This window comes from Ailuropoda melanoleuca, chromosome 14 (assembly GCF_002007445.2).
Source record: "Ailuropoda melanoleuca isolate Jingjing chromosome 14, ASM200744v2, whole genome shotgun sequence".
Classification (NCBI taxonomy): domain Eukaryota; kingdom Metazoa; phylum Chordata; class Mammalia; order Carnivora; family Ursidae; genus Ailuropoda; species Ailuropoda melanoleuca.
In genome coordinates, this window is record NC_048231.1 from 93,476,535 (window position 1) to 93,495,907 (window position 19,373).

Here is a 19,373-nt window from a genome sequence, read left to right on the forward strand (position 1 = left end):
GAGGGATCAAATGACGTAATGAATATTAGAGTGTTTGGAAAAGCACCAAACACCACATCAAGTCCATACAGTGTTTGAAGCATCCGAAGTACCTGTTCAACGGGGTGGATCTACTAGTTCTTTTTAACAAAAATACCCAGTGATCTAATGCTTCCTTAAGCACCAAAAGGAAAAGATACTTAAGAACTTTAACTGGTGATAGACACACAGACAGACAGATGGATGGATAAATAGTAGGGAGAATGGGAGGGAGGGGATGATGGAGGAGAGACAGACAATGTGCGCCTGGAGATCTGCAATACTTTCTGGAGATTGGCCGAATTTTCTTTTGGGCCTCTAAATAGACCTACTTAAAATTTTTGCACATTAAAGAAATTATCTAAATGATTTAGTTTTTTTAATACAATATATTCAGAAGCCACAGCAATTGTTGCAGGAAGAGTCCACAAAAGGTTTCTTCTAATATAGCTTATTGGCAAAAGTTTTGAATCCTCTTTTATCAGAAGCTTTTCCAAAAGCTGGTTCTAAGGTGATGTGTGATTGTTTTAGGTATAGCTAAACATCACCACTTACACAATTCACTGATTACCAAGGACGTGAGTTTTATGAGTGCTTCTTCTTGCTACAAAAGATCATTTATTATTATAAGAGAAGTTATATCACACAACCTACTTAAATTATAAAATCTTTAGCTATAGATTAAAATTAAACGAAACCCTGGGGAGCCTGGCTGGCTCAGTCAGAGGAGCATGCGACTCCTATCTCAGGATTGTAATTTCGAGCCCCATGTTAGGTGTAGAGATTACTTAAAAAAATAAAATGTTAAAAAAAATTATATGAAACCATAAATACTTCCTGCATTCTCAATGTTCACATTAAGTATAAATTAAAGCCAATTCATTTTTCTTTTCTATGTTGCATTCAGTTTAATAACCCTATGTGAGGAAATAGTTACGTCATCTGATAGGATTTTGTGATAGTTAAAAAATAAAAAAAGTAAATTTACTTTATGTATAAGCAGCATCTGGTCAACTAAAGTTTTTTCTAAGTATGAATTTTCTAAATATGCCAAAACTTATCCTCACATTTAACTAATACTTTTCAAAGTTTAAAAGTCACTTTGGAATGTTAAGTGATAAAAGTTTATTTAGATAAAAGTAATATTAATAAAAGTAGTAATTAAAAAGGGGGGAGTGGATTATCGGGAACAAAAGCCAAATGACTTGTTTCCAACTGCATAAATTTATCCAGTCTTTGATTATACTCATGTTATTAAACCTCAAAAAAGTCACTGAGCATCAAAACAGCTAACAGAAAACTCAAATCATAAATTCTTTAATTTTAATAATCAAATACTACACTTAAGTCATAACTTAGAAGTAAATGATTTAAAATACTCTTTCAGAAAAAAAGAGGAAAGATTCAAAAAAGGATATCATACAGTGAAATCCATGAGCAAACTATTAAATGAAAAGATGGAAAAAAAGGACTCTGAGGTATGAAAGGCTAGGACTCCTTTCATACTCCACTTCATCCTGAAATTCCACATAAATTTCCTCATTCAAATATTTTCAGCCTATTTTTGTACATTTCTGGTTCTTATCATTACTGATTTTAAAGAAAAATTCCCTATTTAAAAACTGGCTTGTATCTTTTCCAAAACTAAAGATATGCTTCAGTTTTTACTTTGTGGGAGAGAGGGAAATAAAACCAAAAGGACAGAAAAAAAACACCTTTTGCCTTACAATCGAAATAAGGCCACTTGGCACAGACCACCGGGTTGCCCGGCAAAACTGAGTATGAAGTGTGTGCCCACACAATTCTGGGCAGTGGCGCTGCGGCAGCAGAAACTCAGCTCAGAATGAAAATGAAGAGACTAGTTAGTACAGCAAGATTAAAGGACTGGCCAAACTAGGTATATTCACCATTCACTAACCCAGTACCTCTATAATGGAAATCCTTCCCCGTTATGCATTCTATTTGGCAAGATTCAAATGAACAAAATACATAAAATTCAACCCAAAAAGTCATCAGCTAACGTATCAAAAACCAATCAAATCTCAGTACATAGCCAGCATTAAACAGATGCCGTTTTAGATACACACAGCCAATACCGTTTACTGAGGCCCTAAATTTGTCAGATATAACACTGGCAGTTTTTACACTGTCATAATCTTCTAATTGCCCAGAAAAGAAGGTATTAGTAATTTCCATTTTAGAGCTGGGGTCTTCTACTCTGAGAGGTTCGGGAACCTGCCCAAGATCACACAGCTTTTCAACAGCAGGCCCTGGAGGGGACTCCAGATCTGAATGGAACCAAAATCTGTGCCCTCTCACCATGCCACTATGCTACACGCACAGGCAAACGAAAGGCTTTTAGAGGTATGGAAGGTAAAAACAGAAAGCTGGAAGAGATAAATGTAAAAGGCAACACTGAAATAAGACAAAACACAGATGAGAAAGGTCTGGAAACATGAAATAAACCATCAATGAATCAGCTACAGCAAGAGCAATAAAAGCCAAGTGTGAGTCCCAATTCATTCTGTTCCTCTGACAATTTGGAAATTTTAATACCGTCAGATTTTGTAATGTGCTAGTAGTGTAAATGCTACCTTCTCTAAAAGGGGGCAAATAAGATAAAATGAAAAGAGTAAGTTGACTGACAGATTTTTTTAAGGCACATATAAGAGCAAACAATATTTTTACTACACAGGAAAAACCAATCTAGTAGAGACCTTACAGAGCAAATCCTACGAAAATGGACAAACGAAGTCAGCGTGTGAGCAGCTGGGAACCAAAGCCAGTTCTTGAACCTCATTTGAATACAGGGGGAAAAAACAATTCAAATAGACAATTCACTATGAGGTTTTTTTTTTTTTTTAAAGTAAAATAGTAAATTTAAAAATGAAATCTAAAGCAACCTTGAAGTTGATTCTGTAGTTTCTTTTTTTCAGGATCATCAGATTCTCCTTCCCCATCACTGTCATTCCTAATAAAAAGAATTTAATATATTCAAATGATCACTCATTGCTATCAAAATAAGGCAAAAATGAAGGAAAAATTAATCTGAAATAGTGTAACTTAAGTGGCAAAATAAGACATTCACATTAAAAATTATGCTTATTTTATTACTTTTAAGAATATATTAAATAAAATAGTAAGCAGGCATATTATCCATCAATATGGAATCATGAAAAGGAAAGGGGCAAAAAGACCAGAATGAAGTCAGGAACCAGCTCCAAATTCCCATGACATACCTACGTATGTACAGATTCATAAACGCATGCCCCACACCTCATTCCACAAAAGACTTAAGATGAATTACAGGAGAGTTGTGAACAACATAAAAACACCAAACCAGGCAAACTATGTATCAGAACAAGAAACCATAACCAGGAGAGAAAAACCCAGAATATTAATTATTTAAGGTATAAAGATCTATAATCCTCAGTTTGGGGGTTCCAAAGAATAGGTGAACCTATTGATGAAAATGAACTGAGACCAAAAGACAAGTAAATCAACCCATATATTTCATATCTGAGAATTTATTCTGAAAAAATAATTTAAAAGGAGTTCAAAGATTTGACTACAAGGATAATCATGCCCACACTGTTCCCAAAAGGGAAAAAATTAGAAACCAAGTATGTTCAATTATGGGGATTAGCATATGATAGACTACGTTGTGATCTTTAAAAATGATATTGTAGGAATAGTTTACTGAGATGTTTATAATACAACATTGAATGAAAAAGTGATAAAGCAAAAAATACAGCATTATATCATTTTTTAATATAACATATAATGGGAGATTCAAAAGCTTGAAAGATTTTTTCCCAAAATGGGATTGGCTTGTTTATCATAGGACGGTGGGGTTACGGGTTAGGTAGCGACTGCCACCTGATTCACTTGACATTCACTCCAACCTTGTTCCACCACGCTTTCTTGTATAATAAAGGCTGTACTTAAAAAAAAAGTTGCCCTTTCTGGGCTTCCTTGCAGCGAGGGCTCCACATGAGACCACAGTTCCTCCAAGAAGGTGGAGGCAAGCAACTGAGGTGACAACTGCATGCGAGGAGAACATACACTCGAGCAAAAGCCCTGGCACGCCAAGGGAGCTGTGGCAGAGGTCCTACTGGCCCCTGCCTGGCATCAGAAGGCCTTAACAGGGGCACTGCCAGCAGTGGGATCCTTACCACAACAACCCTGGTGGAGGTGGGCATTTCTCCCAATGATATGGAATCCAAGCTTGATTCTCTGCCCCCACCCCAAGTCTGTTAAGGTCAATACTGTATAATAAACCCCTTTTTGCTTAAATCAGCCAAGGTGGGTCCTGCTATTCAATACAGAATTGGCATCCTCCTGCTAGGTAGCCATCTCAGGAGGGGAGACTACAGAGTCTTCAAGCAAGACCAGAAAGCCTCAACTCACAGGGAGGAGAAGACATCTCTGCTGGCAAAGGAGTCTCAGGAAAGGCTGGGCGGGGGGGTCCAGGCACTCGAGGTTAAAGAAATTTTTCCCAAGAGTTTCATTTTAATTTTGGAGACCCAGTCTTCCATTAAATGGCCCACCCCTCATACAAGAAACCCTAAAGTTGATCTTTGTTGAAATTCAACAATCCATAAGATCAGCTGGGATCTGATTTTTGTTATGTCAACACTGTAGGTGCAGAAGATAAAAATATTCTTAGGTGTCACAGGAACTCCCTGGTTCCCTGACCATGTCTTGAATAGAGAATATAAAACCTTGAGCTTTTAATTCTCTTCAAACTCTCCCATGTGGTCAACTCTAGCTCTTACATTCTTATGTTCTTCAAAACGGCCTTTGGTAGTAGCAGCCACAGACGCCCTGAAGCACTGCCTTCAAAAGACACTCCATTTCTGTGACCACAGGAGGTTATCTAAGGACCTTGTGCCACTGCATCCCATGAATTATGAGTATCACATCCTCTAACACGAACCAGAACCTCCTGCTTTCAAACCCAACCAGGCCAGATAACCCCATCCCAGAGTTTCATTTTTTAGATGTAAGAGACCACGTTCAATAAAACTATTTACAAAAACAGGCAGCAGATCAGATTTGGCCTAGGAGCCATGGACGGCCAACATCTCATTTAAACAAAGGAAACTGATTTCACAAATTAAATGTAATTTTATTTTTTAATGAGATATAATTAAATCTAACACTCTCAAGTACATACCCCTTCTCATCAGCTGGACTCGGTTGTCCCTCTTTCACTGGCTTCTGTGGATTTTTCTCTTTCTTTTTCAGGTACTCCTTTAGTTTTTCTGCTCTATCAAGATATTCTGTACACTTTGCCCTAATACTTTGCTTGGCTTTATCACCTTGAGCTTCATCTATTAAAGGGAAATCAGAGAGATTTTTCCATTAGTATTCTACACAGACAGGTTTAAACTTTGAGACAAGGACAATCTATTTTGGGGGAGGGAGGAAGAGCATCTCTAACTCATTGTGACCAATGATCATCAACTCTTCTCTGCTTCCTCCAGCATAGCTGGAGGCCAACAGTGGGTCTGAGTCTGAAAAGAGGTCTCGGCAAAACACTAGGATATTTTAAGTATCTAAATGCTAAATAAGATGAAGAAATTATTTATTATTCTGTGGGCTTTATATTCTTCCCATAACCTTCTGTGCAGACAGTTGAAAGCTGCTTGTCTCATACAAAACCAATTATAAGACAAACAGAAGTAATATTAACCATTTCCATTAATGTCTACATAAACTCAATTTCATAGTAAAAAAATGACAAAAATTCCCTATATTATATGTACCACTAATATCGTAATTTTACTACATAAAGAAAGGCCTCTGTGAGAGCGATTTCAAAAGCAGACTTTGGCAGGTCGTGTGGTGCATGAGACTAGCCCCACATATGTTATGATTCATTCTTAGTTTCACTTTTATTAGACAGAAAAACCTCAAAATGAAATGGAGAAGCTCAAAAGAAAATCCTATATTATCCAAATGCTAAAACTGTTATTTAAAAATAACAATAAGAAAGACACTTTTCAAATGCTCAGCATTAGGTTTAAGATCAACAAAGGCAGTGTTTTTTTACCCATTTTCCCCTCACTGCTGTATCCCAGTGCCTACAACAATACTTGGTACATGGGAAAAACGCAATACATATTTGGAAAATATGTGAATAAAATGTCTCACAACATATTTTTTTAAAGGTACTTAAGAGCATTTTCAGAGATGCTTAGAAAATGTGAGGTTCATATATAATCTGAGTATATTACCAATAAAATAAAAACTATTTCCACTGACTACATAGTATTTTAATACGTTTAGGTATACAAAGTAATAGTAACTATGATAACTGTGCGTATTTGTTTCAATACTTAAAAATTATTAACAAGTAGGAGGAATTTTTCGCAAATGGATGGTTTAGAATTTTCTGGCACTGTATTTCAATTTTTATAAATAAAATAGAATAATCTTTTCCTTTAACATTTTAAAATAAAAAGCAAACTATGACCTTACATTTAACTACATGAAGGAAATACTGAACAGCGTGTTGGTAGAGTTGAAGAGCTTCCTCATAGTTCCCAGCTTTGTCTTCCTGGGCTGCTTTGCCTGCAAGATCTATTGCTTTCTGTTTGAAGGGAGGCAAAATCATACCATCAAAATCACATAAGCATAACTTTGAAGTAAATGATCATACCGAAAGTTTTTTTTTTTTAAATAAAAGCAACCTTAAAACAACCCATCTGTTTCCCCTAAATCCCAACTGCATGTTATTATAAACTGTAATGATTTATATTATGTAAACTAAATTTGTTATATGGGTAAATGATATCTGATTTCTACTTTATCCAGTACCAGTCACTAAGATTCTCATAATTTTCATTCAAGCTTAACAAAACCGAAAACTTGAACTTTGAGCAGCAAAAAGATGCCACCGCAAAAGATTATAGAATCATTAAGATAATATTTAAAAACATTCATAGTAATATAAAAAACATGTTTATAATGGAATTTTTTAAAAAAGGCACAACACAATTTTTACATGTAGCATGAGTTCCACTATTTGAAACAATAGCAAAAACAAACAAAAAAACCACAGGAAAAAGATGGAAAGAAAATTTAACAGAGGTTGTCTTTGATAAGACTCAACTTTTTCTTTTTCTGCTTTTTCACATCTTTTAAAGATGCCTGTAGTGCACATGGGCTTTTGTAGTACTAAAAAAACACCTGAAACAGATCCATACAAATACGCAAAAGCAAGTTAATGGTGGAAGAAACGGTGATGGAGCAATTAGACATCTATGGGGGGGGGAAGACACAGAGACTCAGAATCTTTTTTTTTTTAAAAAGCAGGATCCATGCTCAGCATGGAGCCCAACATGGGGCTTGAACTCACAACCCTGAGATCAAGACCTGAGCTGAGATCAAGAGTCAGACTCTCACCTGACAGCCACCCAGGTGCCCAGAGACAGAGAATCTTGACCTAAACCACTCTGTACAAAAATTAACTCACTATATTGTTTGCCCAAAACTAACATTACATTGTATGTTAGCTAAATGGAATTTAAATAAAAACTTTTTTAAAAATCACATATGCTCTTGAAAGCAGAGAATTTTCTCTGGTTGAAAGTAGGAGATAAGAGGCAGAAGGAAAGGTCAGAAAGAATAGAAGCAGGACGAAAATTCAACCAACCACACTGGATGGAAGAAGAAAGTGGCAAGGAGTCAGAGTATGCAGGCGGCTTCCACAAGGGGAGAATCACCCTCAGCTGACAACCAAGAAAAAGAACATCAGTCTGACAACCACATGAAACCAAAATCTGCCAACAACCTAAATGTTTTTAGATGCAGATACATCCATTCCTAGAGCCTTCGAAAATAAACAAAAATGCAGCCCTGCAGACACCCTGATGTCAGCCTGGTAAAACTCTGAGCTAGAACCCAGCTGAGTTATGCTGTACCTGGACTTCTAGCCTATTTAATTTGAAAAAAAAAAATTAACTCACAATGGATTATGGACTTAAACATAAAATGTGAAACTATAAAATCTTTACAGAGAAAACAGAAAATCTTTAGCATCTAGGGCTAGGCAAAGGGTTCTTAAGACTACATACCAAAAAGCATGATATATAAAATGACTATGGTATTAGAATAAGAAGCAGACACATAGATCAATGGAACAGAAGAGAAAGCCCAGAAATAAACCCACACACATACATGGTCAATTAATTTACCACACAGGAGCCAAGGATATCCAAAGAGAAAAGGACAGTCTCTCCAATAAATGGTGTGGTGACTGGGTGGTGCAGTTGGTCGGGTGTCTGACTCTTGCTTTTGGCTTGGGTCGTGATCTCAGGGTCACAGGATTGGGCCCTGCATCATGCCCCGCGCTCAGCGGAGAGTCTGCTTGGGATTCTCTCTCTCTCTCCCTCTGCTCCTCCTGCTCGTGTGCTCTCTCTCTAAAGTAAATAAGTACATCTTAAAAAAGAAATGGTGTTGGGAAAACTGGACAGCAACATGCACAAGAATGAAACTGGACTACTGTCTTACACCATCCATGAAAATTTAACTCAAAATGGATTAAAGATTTGAACATAAGACCTGAAACCATAAAACTCCTTGAAGAAAATACAAGCAAATAAGTTTGGACTCTGGTCTTGGAGATGATATTTCGGATTTGATAACCAAAAGCAAGGCAACAGAAGCAAAAATAAACAGGTGGAACCACATCAAACCAAAAAGCTTCTGCACAGCAAAGGAAACCATCAACAAAATGAAAAGGCGACCTACAGAATGGGAGAAAATATTTGTAAATCATGAATCTGCTAAGGGGTTAGTATCCACAATATATAAAGAACTCATACAACTCAATAGCAAAAGAACCAAGCAATCCAATTAAAAAATGGGTAGAGGATCTGAACATTTTTCCAAAGGTATAACAGATGCCTCCCAGGTATATGAAGCAGCTCTCAACATGACTAATCATCAGGGAAATGCAAATAACCTCACACCTGTCAGAATGCCTATTATCAATAAAACAAGAAATAGCAAGTGCTGGTGAGGATGTGGAGAAAGGGGAACCCTTGTGCACTGTTGCCAGGACTGTAATTGGTGCAGCCACTAAGGAAAACACTATGGAGGTTCCTCAAAAAATTAAAAATAAAACTACCATATGATTCAGCAATTTCCCTCCTAAATATTTATCCAGAGAAAATGAAAACATGAACTCAAAAAGATATATGCACCCCAAAGTTTACTGCAGCAATATTTAAAATAGCCAAGATACGGAAACAATGTATGTGTCCACAGATAGATGAATGGGTAACGAGAATGTGGTATACATATACAATGGAATATTATTCAGCCATAAAAGGAGAAATCTCGGCATCTGTGACAACACGAACAGATTTTAGGGCATTATGCTAAATGAAGTAAGTCAGAGAAAAGACAAATACCGTATGATTTCCCTTATGTGTGAAATCTAAACAACAAAAAATCCACAAACAAAAAATCCCAAGCTCACAGATACAGAAAACAGATTGGTAGTTATAAGTGGGAAACGTGAAACAGGTGAAAGAATCCAAAAATACAAACTTCTAATTATAAAATAAGTCAGTCATAAGAATGCAATGTACAGTATGATGACTACAGTTAATAATACTGCATTACATACCTGAAAATTACCAAGGGAGTATATCTTAAAAGTTCTCATCACAAGAAAACCATTTTTGTAAAAATGAAATGTGACAGACGTTACACAGACTTATTGCAGTGATAACTCACTATACAAATAATGAATCATATTGTACACCAGAAGCAAATGTGTTATATGTCAATTATACTTCAAAAAAAAGAAAGAAAGAAAGAAAAGAAAAATGATAAATTGGATCTCATCAAATTAAAAAATTTTTGGTCTGTAAAAAATCCTGTTAACAGGATGAAAAGACAGGCTACAGATTGGGAGAAATACTTGCAAACTACATATTTAGGAAAGGACTAGCATTTACTATATAGGAAGAACTCCCAAAACTCAACAGTTTAAAAAGAATCTAAGTAGAAAATCAGCTGGGGGGCACCTGGGTGGCTTGGTCATTAAGCGTCTGCCTCAGCTCAGGGCGTGATTCTGGTGTTCTGGGATCGAGCCCCGCATCGGCCTCCTCCTCTGGGAGCCTGCTTCTTCCTTTCCCACTCCCCCTGCTTGTGTTCCCTCTCCTGATGGCTGTCTCTCTCTCTCTCTCTCTGTCAACTAAATAAATAAATAAAAATCTTAAAAAAAAAAAAGAAAATCAGCTGAAGACAAGAACAGCACCAAAAAGGTAATACTGATGGCAAATTAGCACACAAAAAGATATTTAAAATCATTAGCCACTAGAGAAAGGCAAATTAAAACCACCATGAGATATTTCAAAACATCTATCAGCATGGCCAAAATAAAAAAATAGTGACAATAATACCAAATGCTGGTAAGGATACAGAGAACTGATCACTTATACATTGGTGGTAGGATGTAAAATGGTAGTCACTCTGGGAACCAGTTTGTTGTTTACAAACGTAAACATGCAGCTACCACGTGAACCAGCAACTGCACTCCTGGGTATTTATCCCAGAGAAATGAAGACTTGTGTTCACACAACAATTTATACATGAATATTCTGGATGTCCTTCAACCATAGAGTGGTTAAACATACTGTGGTATACCCACAGCATGGAGTACTACTCAGTAATGAAAAGGAACTACCTTGATCCACAGGACATGAATGAATCTTGAGAGAATTATACTAAGTGAAAAGAACCAATTCCAAAAGGTTACATATTGTATGATTCTATTTATATAACCTCTTGAAATGATAAAACCAGAGATGGAGGGCATATTAGTACTGTCAGGAAACAGGGATGCGGGGTGGGGGAAGAGAAAGAGAGGTGAATATGGTTCTCAAAGAGCCACAGGAGGGATCCCTGTGGATAGAACTATTCTTCTTCTCTTCTTTTTTTGAAGATTTTATTTATTTATTTCAGAGATAGAGAGTGAGAGCGAGCATGAGAGGGGAGAGAGTCAGAGGGAGAAGCAGACTGCTGCTGAGCAGAGAGCCTGATGCAGAACTCGATCCTGGGACTCCAGGATCATGACCCTGAGCTGAAGGCAGTTGCTTAACCAACTGAGCCACCCAGGCGCCCCTGGATAGAACTACTCTGTATCATGACTGGGATGGAAGATACTTACCCATGTGACAGAACTCTGAACACACACACAAAATATACATGAGTACAGAGGTTCCTGGATGGCTGCTAAGTCAGTTAAGTGGCTGCCTTCAGCTCAGGTCATGATCTCAGGGTCTTGGCATGGAGCCCTGCTACAGGTCGAACTCCCTGCTCAGTGAGAAGTCTGCTTCCCCTCTCCCTCTGCTTGCCGTTCCCCCTGCTTGTGCGTACACGCTCTCTCAAATAAATAAAATCTTTAAAATACATATATGTACATATATATATATACATGAGTACACATAAAACTGGAAAATCTGAGTAAGATTGGTGGAACGTATCAATGTCAACATCCGGGTTACGATACTGTTCTGTAGTTTTACAAGATGCTACTACTGCGGGCAATGGGTGAAGGGTACACGGGATCTCTCTGTATTATTTCTCACAACGGCACATGAACCTATGGTTATTGCAAAATAAAACTTTCATTAAAAAACTATTTTTAATATTTAAAAACACACATATAAGAACAAGCATGGTTTATTAAAACATTCCACCTGGATTCATCCAGGTAGTAAAACTATTCAACAGAAATAAGAGCCAGTAGAAAAAAGAATCATGGCGATGCTAGAGTAAAAATAAGCATATAATTAAGATAAGACAAAAAAATCATTCAAACAGTCCCAAACCAATCAGATGTGAGAATATTCTATTTTGAAGCAGCTGCTATGGACTGCAGACAGATGGAAAGAAAACTGTAAATGGGAGGAATGGGCCTTCCATCTGTTGGAGGAGGGGGAAAAAAAGAAATGGTGTTTTAGCATTGATAAGATGTGGTAGCACATATTTCACAGTTCAAATAGCCTGAACTTGAAGCTAAACTTTCAGAAGTTTGGTAAGCTAGGCAGGACATACAGGGTGGAGTCACAGTACTCATACACGTGGTCAACTGCTGGTTTGACGCACCCGGTCATTTAAAAAAGGACGCAGAAGAAATAAGTTCTTTCGTATTCTAGCTACAATTTTCTATTATTTTGAATCGCTGTGCCAGTCACCTCTCCAGCTACACACCCCCCTCATTGGCAGTTAGTCCTCTTGTTGGCACCACACTGCTGGTTAAAGAAAACTCTTACAGTCAGTATTTAATCCTGGCGCTGAATATGGTATGAATGACTTTAAACCAGCCTTTCTCTGATGGATGTGACTACATGTGCACTGTCCAAAAGGCAAGCCACTATCTACAATCGACTTCTAAGCACCTGTGGCTAGTGTGACTGAGGAGTTTTAAATTCTGAGTAAAATTTAAATTTAAATAGCTACTTGTAGCTACCGAACTAGATAGCACATGTTAAACCTTTAGTCAAAGATGATGATTCGAGAATATGCATTTGTTTTTTTCCCTTGCTGAATACCCCACTTCACCCTTGTTTCTGTCAGCATTTTTCATCTGAAATGAAATTAACTGTGTCTTGTATGGTTCTGGAGTGCCAATTATTCTTAAATCTGACCATTCCATCGCTACCACCCTAGCTCAATCCACTAACACATCTGTCAAAACTACCACCTCGCCTCCTAAGTGGTCAGCTGGCTTCCGCACTCAACACCGTGAAGTCCTCAGGGCAACCAGTGAAGGACCGCTCCCCCTCTGATGGATTCCCACTGCTGGGTCATGGTCTTGGTCTACAAGGCCTTCAATGACCCAGGCCCTGGCTCCTTCTGGGTTGCCTCTCAACCCGTTAGTCTACATTCACTCAGGCAGCCTGTGCACTGTTGATTCCTCTGCCCAGAATGCCCTTCCCTGCTCTTCCCCCTATAGGTGCATGACAGTCTCCTTTTCAGTCACAGAGCAAATGCCAAGTCCTCAGAGAGGCCCGCCCTAATCTATTTCAGAGGCTGTGCTCCCTTCATTCCTGTTTTCAGCTCTCCCCTCACCCCCATCCCATCACTGTGCTTATCACTACATTTACTTGTGGATACTCACTTACTGCCTATCTCCTTTAATATAAAGGTGAGCACCATGAGCACGAGCACAGGGGCTTCACCTGCAGCACTGTGCTACCCCCAGAGCCCGGAACAGTACCAGGAACACACTGGGTACTTACTAAAATTGTTGAACAAATGAAAAAAAATCCCCAATTGCTTTCTCAAAGTCGTCTTCCCTTTGGTTATTCTACCTCTATAATTTCTAACAATCTTTCTCCACTGGATATTTTCCTCTGTTAATGCTATTTCTTTTCCCTACACTCTAGAGAATCCCTATGCTCTTTTCCCTATGCTCTGCAGACCATCCCCACCTTCCTTCTCTGATATTCACCCTGTCAATTACATGCCACTCTACTGCTCTCCCAACCTAACCCTCCCCCCCTTTTTTGTTGGGGCCTTCCTCAGCATAAACATGTATGTAACGTCCTACTTCAAACTCTTATCTACAAAACACAAACTAAAACACACCTGCTCTGGGGCGCCTGGGTGGTGCAGTTGTTAAGGGTCTGCCTTCCGCTCAGGGCGTGATCCCAACATTCTGGGATCGAGCCCCACATCAGGCTTCTCTGCTAGGAGCCTGCTTCTTCCTCTCCCACTCCCTCTGCTTGTGTTCCCTCTCTCCCTGGCTGTCTCTCTCTGCCAAATAAACAAATAAAAATCTTAAAACAAAACAAAACACACACCTGTTCTCTCCAGTTCCTAGGTTCCTCTCTAGATACTACCTTACGCATCTTTTTACCTCCATAGCAAAATCCCAAAAAGAACTCCAAGTTCATCACAGTTCCTTGATTCCTCCATGGCAATGCTTCCTGCTGAATACCAGGTCTCACACTTACCTAACTCTCCACAGCATTTAACCCTCCTAACAGACACCTGGACGTGGCCTCCTCCTCCTTTGGCCTCTATGGCACCATTCTCTCTTGGTTTTACTCTGGATTATATAATGATTCTTTTTTAGGCTCCCTTTTCTCTCTCCCTAAATGCCACTACTCCAGAGTTTCTACCTGTTTCTTGTTTTTCCTCATTCTATTAACTCTCCAGGATGCCCACAACCTCTGCTACCATCCGTACACTATTAACTCTCAAACCCTTGTTTCCAGCCTGGTCCCCTCTCTCTAGTTCTACACATATGTATCCAACTGGCCAGCAAATATACCCCTCTTCTGGTAATCCCAGAACCAATTCCTCCCCATTCAACCCAGGAATCTGGGAGAAAACCCAGACTCCTCCTGCCCCTCTTTCTAAATGTGGAGCCCAGCTTGACTGTTCTTCCTCTTCAGTCGGTCTCTGATCACTCCTTTCTTCTTCAACAGGTACTACACTACTGTGGCCCTCACTATCTTCCATCACACAGAACCCTGCCTTCCTAACCGGTCTCCCTGTTCCCAGGCTAGCTACCAATCAAGCTGTCCCCTGTACACAGACGGTAGTTTCCTTCTAAAACAAGAACCTGAGCATACTACCTTCTGATTCTGCATCTACAGCAGGAAAGACCAATCATCTCTGTGTGGCACACACCTCTCCATGGCCTAACTGGCCTGTCCTCCCATCTTACACACAGTCCCAGTCACAGCAAACTAGGGACAACTCAGACTTCAGGCATTTGTTTACGGTGTACTCTCCACCTGGAATATACCATCTATCTATCTCCCTTTAAGACTCCAGCTTCTCCAAGCACCAGCATAGTCATGGTCTTCCTGCTGCAAAGCCCTCCCCCACAACTCCAGGTGGCCTAGCCTATACTTCCTCTGAATTTCCACTGCCTCTGGTACATGCTTCCAAAGATCACACAGTATCCCCATCAGCCACTTTGTCTTCTCACAGCAGAATATAAGCCCTTGGAAATCAAGGGTGATATATTACTTTTATGATTCCCTAAGACTTAGCCAAACTAATGGCATATTTAGGACTGAGTAAGCTGAGTTCTATGCATACTGCATTACTTGCAATTTCTCCTAACCCTCTCCAAGGTTTATTATACTTATAGACTGAGGTATATATTCTTTGTCTTTACCTGAAATGCATCCCATTTTCTTGTCCAAAAAGGCTTAACTTCATAGTGAAAGAAAGCACAAACTTACAAGCAAATAAACCTGGATTCAAAACTAACTTCAATACTAATTAAAATCACAACCTTAATGAATTTTAGTTTCTTATACTGTGAAACTGAAGTAATATTGAAGAGTTGCTTTGAAGATTAAATAAGATCACACCAAATACCAGGTGGACAATTAGTATCAGTACCTTTCACATTATGTAAGCTCACATCATCTCCTCTGTGAAACATTTCTCATTTATCCTTGAAGAGTTAGATAAGCCCTTCTTTTCTGTCCTCCTGCACTAACCTCTAATTCTATTATAGCACTACTGTGTTATTTTATAATTTTGATTTTTAGTTATCTGCATTCCTCCATTAGATTATAAGCATCTGGTTATGGGAAGTCTTGCCTTGTTCGCTGGGAAAATTATTTGTTATTTGAATATTCTTCATCCAAATTTTCTAGGTTACAAGGTTAAAAAGACTGAATGAGAAAGGGCACTTATGACCCAACCACAATACAATTATAACTCAACATCTCTCCTTGTTTACCACCAGCAACATGCCTTTACTATGTGTCAATCTTTAACTGATTCACTGAGGAACACCTGCCCCAATTCAAATACGATGCAAACGGAAGTACAGAATGAAAAGTGCAGTTATTACAAAAGAAAAAAGGTATTGGTAAATGGATGAAAATTAATGTTGCGGAATGTCCCAATTACATGCAAGGTCTTGACAAATGAGAAGTTAGTGGAATAAAATGAGTTAACTGACAAACCAACAAAGATGAAGACAGTACTTCAAAAGAAATTACCTTTAATATTCAAAGGGACAATACTTTTTCGAAGAACATTTACCAGAAAGACCCTTTCTGAATGGGGCTACCAAAAAAAAAAAAAAAAAATCAAAAACTAAAAACCAAAAAACAATGTTAAGTGGAGATTGTTATATCTTTTTAATGCAAGCCTGTTGAAGCCTGTTGGAAAACATACACACAAAAATCAACATATGACCTGTTCTTGATTCTAAGGACTAAGTCACAGTTGCAATTATGTTTTGAGATATTTAAAACGTAATATTTTATATTTTCAACGTGAAAGTCCCAGGAAAGCTCCTCCCTCCCCCAACTCTTTTTTTTTTTTTTTTTTGGTGAATTTTTGAGCTCTATTTAAATGGATCTACTTTCAGTGGTCTTTCTTCAGGATCAACTACCCTGGTTTGAGCAGGTCCTCCGTTATCCTTGGAGCTTGCACCAGGCACTCAATAAATGTCTGATCAATTACTTCAAGACCAAGACAAGGATTCAACACAGGTATTTTACGCTGGTCTTTTCCCCAAACTGAACTAGCGGACGGGGAGTCTTCGAGGCTAAGCCACATTCTAAACCCCTCTGACACCTCAGATCCATTCTGGGGATGGGAGGAACTATTTCAGAAACTTCTCTTCTCACTGAATTCCACAAAGATCCAACAATTATGTCTAAAAGTTAGGAGTCTATGATTTATGTACAAAATACTCTGCTCGCTGCGGTAGGGGTGGGAAGGTGGAACACAAAGGAGCTTAAGACTCCTGATTTTGTACACGTTTTGGGAGCCATTGTAGGGTGCACATGAATGCACAGCTCAATGAATTCACGGATCCCTCAAACTCTAAAACTGTCTTCATAGTTCTATTCACCTGACAGCTAAAAGAGAAAGGCTTCGCTATGCCAGCTTGAGAGACGGAGAACTGAGACCACCTTATCTTCAACTGTCTCAGAGCAGTGCTTTGCAAACACTACGTTCTTTTCTCTCTCTTGCAGTGATTAGAGCGTCGGTGCCTCTGGTTCAAAGCTCTGCCCACTTCGGCTCAAAAGTGAAGAGTCTCACATAGCCGGTGGTCTGGGGCGACCCCGGAAGCTGGAGGAAAGAGCCCGACCCTCCCGCCTGCGGCTGGGCGCCGCCCTCCTCCGCCCCGCACCAGGGGCGCGGCCGCTTCCTCCCTCCTCCCCGGCCCCCACTCCTAACCCCGCACCGGCCCTCGGCTCCGGTCTCCAGGGGGCGGGAGAACAGTGATACCTGGAGGTTGGACGAGGTGGATGTCATGGCGGAGATCCGAGGCGGTTCTCTAGGGAAGAACGAGAGCAGAGGAAGCCAACAGCGGCAATATCGAATCGCGCCGGGTGTTGCCCCAAGCGTGCGCACGCCGGGGGTTCTTGGACACCGAGCGGCAGCTTCCTTTCTGGAACTTGTTCCAAAACCACACGGCGTTCCAAGGGCCGCCCGACCCTTCTCACAAAACTTCCGCAATCCTAAGCCCCCCCCCGCCGCCTCCGGGCTCTCGTCCCGCCCCTGGCCTCAGCACTTCCGCTTTCGTCATCAGCACGCGCGGACCCAGTCTTCAGCCGTCCCGGTCTCGCCTAAGCCCCGCGATATCGCGAGGCCGGTTGCGACATCCCTGAAACTCTCCCCGGCCTTGTGAACGTCAAGCTGGGCGCAGGCGCATTGCTGCTTTGGCCTAGGGGCAGAGAGGACAGCTAGAGTCAAGATCTGTTCTCTTTTCTTCTATTTTCAAATGTCTTATACTTGAGATCAGTTCTTGGCGCTGGCTCTTTTCACTCCACGTCATGGAGCGTGCTCTGTAGCTCTATGGCTTTTGAGCGAAAAAAGTCATCCCATTTCTAAGACCCACCAGCTGGAGACTTGGGCTGGTGACTGCCAAATGGGGGTAATTATAGTACCTACCGCAGGATAGTGAAGAATGCTAGTACCGTGCGATTGCATAGTGTTAGGTGAACAGTGAGATCTCAGTAGGCTTCAGGGCTTATTAAGTTTACAGTCCATTCAACAAGCATTTTTCGAATGATTGTCATGGCTCTATGAGGCCCTGAGCATGTTAAAAGGTATGTATGGCTGCTGCCCTCGAGGAGCTCACGTTTTTGGTGGGAAAGTAGGCTCCTGAACACAAGTCTTATGAAACTGAGAGATCAGATATCATTTATACCATTTCTAAGGATGGTTAATGACGTGAGAGGTTAAGTGCCGAATGTGAGATCACGTATCAGGGATTAGTCGCAGAACTAAAATAAGACCTTTCCTCAGCCGTTCTAGTGCTTGTAGCCAAAATCCTCTTCTTCCATTCATAGTTAAGCTTCCCAAAGGAAAGTGAAACAGATATTTAATCATTCCTTCATTCTATTTCCCACTCACTCCCTAATTCTTTCCAATCATCTGGTGTCTCCTAAATAATTAAAATACTTCCTGTTCCTTTCTTACTAGGTATTGTCAACTACGGAGTTCTAATAGTATTATACTGATACAAATTTCTTAGTTTTGATAAATATACAAGATGTTAACAGCAGGGAAAGTCGGGTAAAGAGTTTGTGGGAATTCTCTATATATCTTTGCAACTCTAACTATTATTTTAAAATAAAATTTTAAAAAAATTCCTGGTCTTTGGGAGCTTACATTCTAGTGGGATAGAAACTTGTTACCTTTTACGTGTTTAAAAATGTAAGTCTGAAAATGTTAAATGTGTGATGATTTATAAAGTACTTCCACATACATTATCCTATTTCCTAATTCTGTGAAATCGATCTTAAGTATCCCATATGAGGAAAACTAAACCTCAGAGACATACATAGATGTTCCCGAATCCATGCAGCTTTTAAGTGGCAAAGTTGGAGTTTGATCCCAGGTCACCTGAACCCAGATCAACTATTAGAAGATAAAACAGTCACAAATGGTAGAATTGAGGCAGATTGCACCATGAAGCCACAGAGGAGAAACCGCTTAATTTGGAATGAGTGACTAGGAATTTCATGGGGAAAGTGTCTGTTAAACTGAATCTTAAAATCTTAAACTGATTATGACAGAATCTAGGCCATTTCAGGCAGATGACAAAGCATGAATAAAGGCACAGGAGAGTGAATATCTGGCCTGTGTGAGGGATGGCTACAATATAGGAAGCAGGAAGAGCTCTGGGGGAAGGAGTGGCGGGAGCGGAAGCTAGAAATGCACCTTATGGGCACTGTCAGGTGCTCCATGTTTTGAATGATAAGAAGTTTGGACTTTGTTCAGTGGGGAGTAAGGATTCATTGAAAGGTTCCCCCCTCCTTTTCTCCTGCCCTTCTTCCTCTCCCTCCTCTCTAACTTTCTTCCTTTTAGAAGAAAGTAGATTAAGTAGA

General features: G+C 39.7%; 1 protein-coding gene across 1 annotated transcript; it reads right to left on the reverse strand.

The window, feature by feature from the left end:
- Nucleotides 1–2,842: 2,842 nt before the first annotated feature.
- Nucleotides 2,843–17,542, reverse strand: VPS4B (vacuolar protein sorting 4 homolog B). The gene is made up of 4 exons (XM_034642791.1): nucleotides 17,266–17,542; nucleotides 6,505–6,616; nucleotides 5,198–5,354; nucleotides 2,843–2,989 (listed from the first exon to the last, which is right to left on the reverse strand). The coding sequence occupies exons 1-4, from the start codon at nucleotides 17,290–17,292 to the stop codon at nucleotides 2,899–2,901; spliced, it is 387 nt and encodes a 128-aa protein (XP_034498682.1). The 5' UTR covers nucleotides 17,293–17,542; the 3' UTR covers nucleotides 2,843–2,898.
- Between the last annotated feature and the right edge of the window lie 1,831 nt (nucleotides 17,543–19,373).

What these genes read in the sequence shown, in the direction of transcription:
- VPS4B (XM_034642791.1), bottom strand. Translation starts at nt 17,292, where the DNA reads ATGACATCCACCTCGTCCAACCTCCAG. An exon ending in TTTCCTTCATGTAGTTAAAT is followed by an intron (nt 5,355 to 6,504) that starts GTAAGGTCATAG and finishes TCCCTTTAATAG; the next exon opens with ATGAAGCTCAAGGTGATAAA. An exon ending in AGTCCAGCTGATGAGAAGGG is followed by an intron (nt 2,990 to 5,197) that starts GTATGTACTTGA and finishes TCTTTTTATTAG; the next exon opens with GAATGACAGTGATGGGGAAG.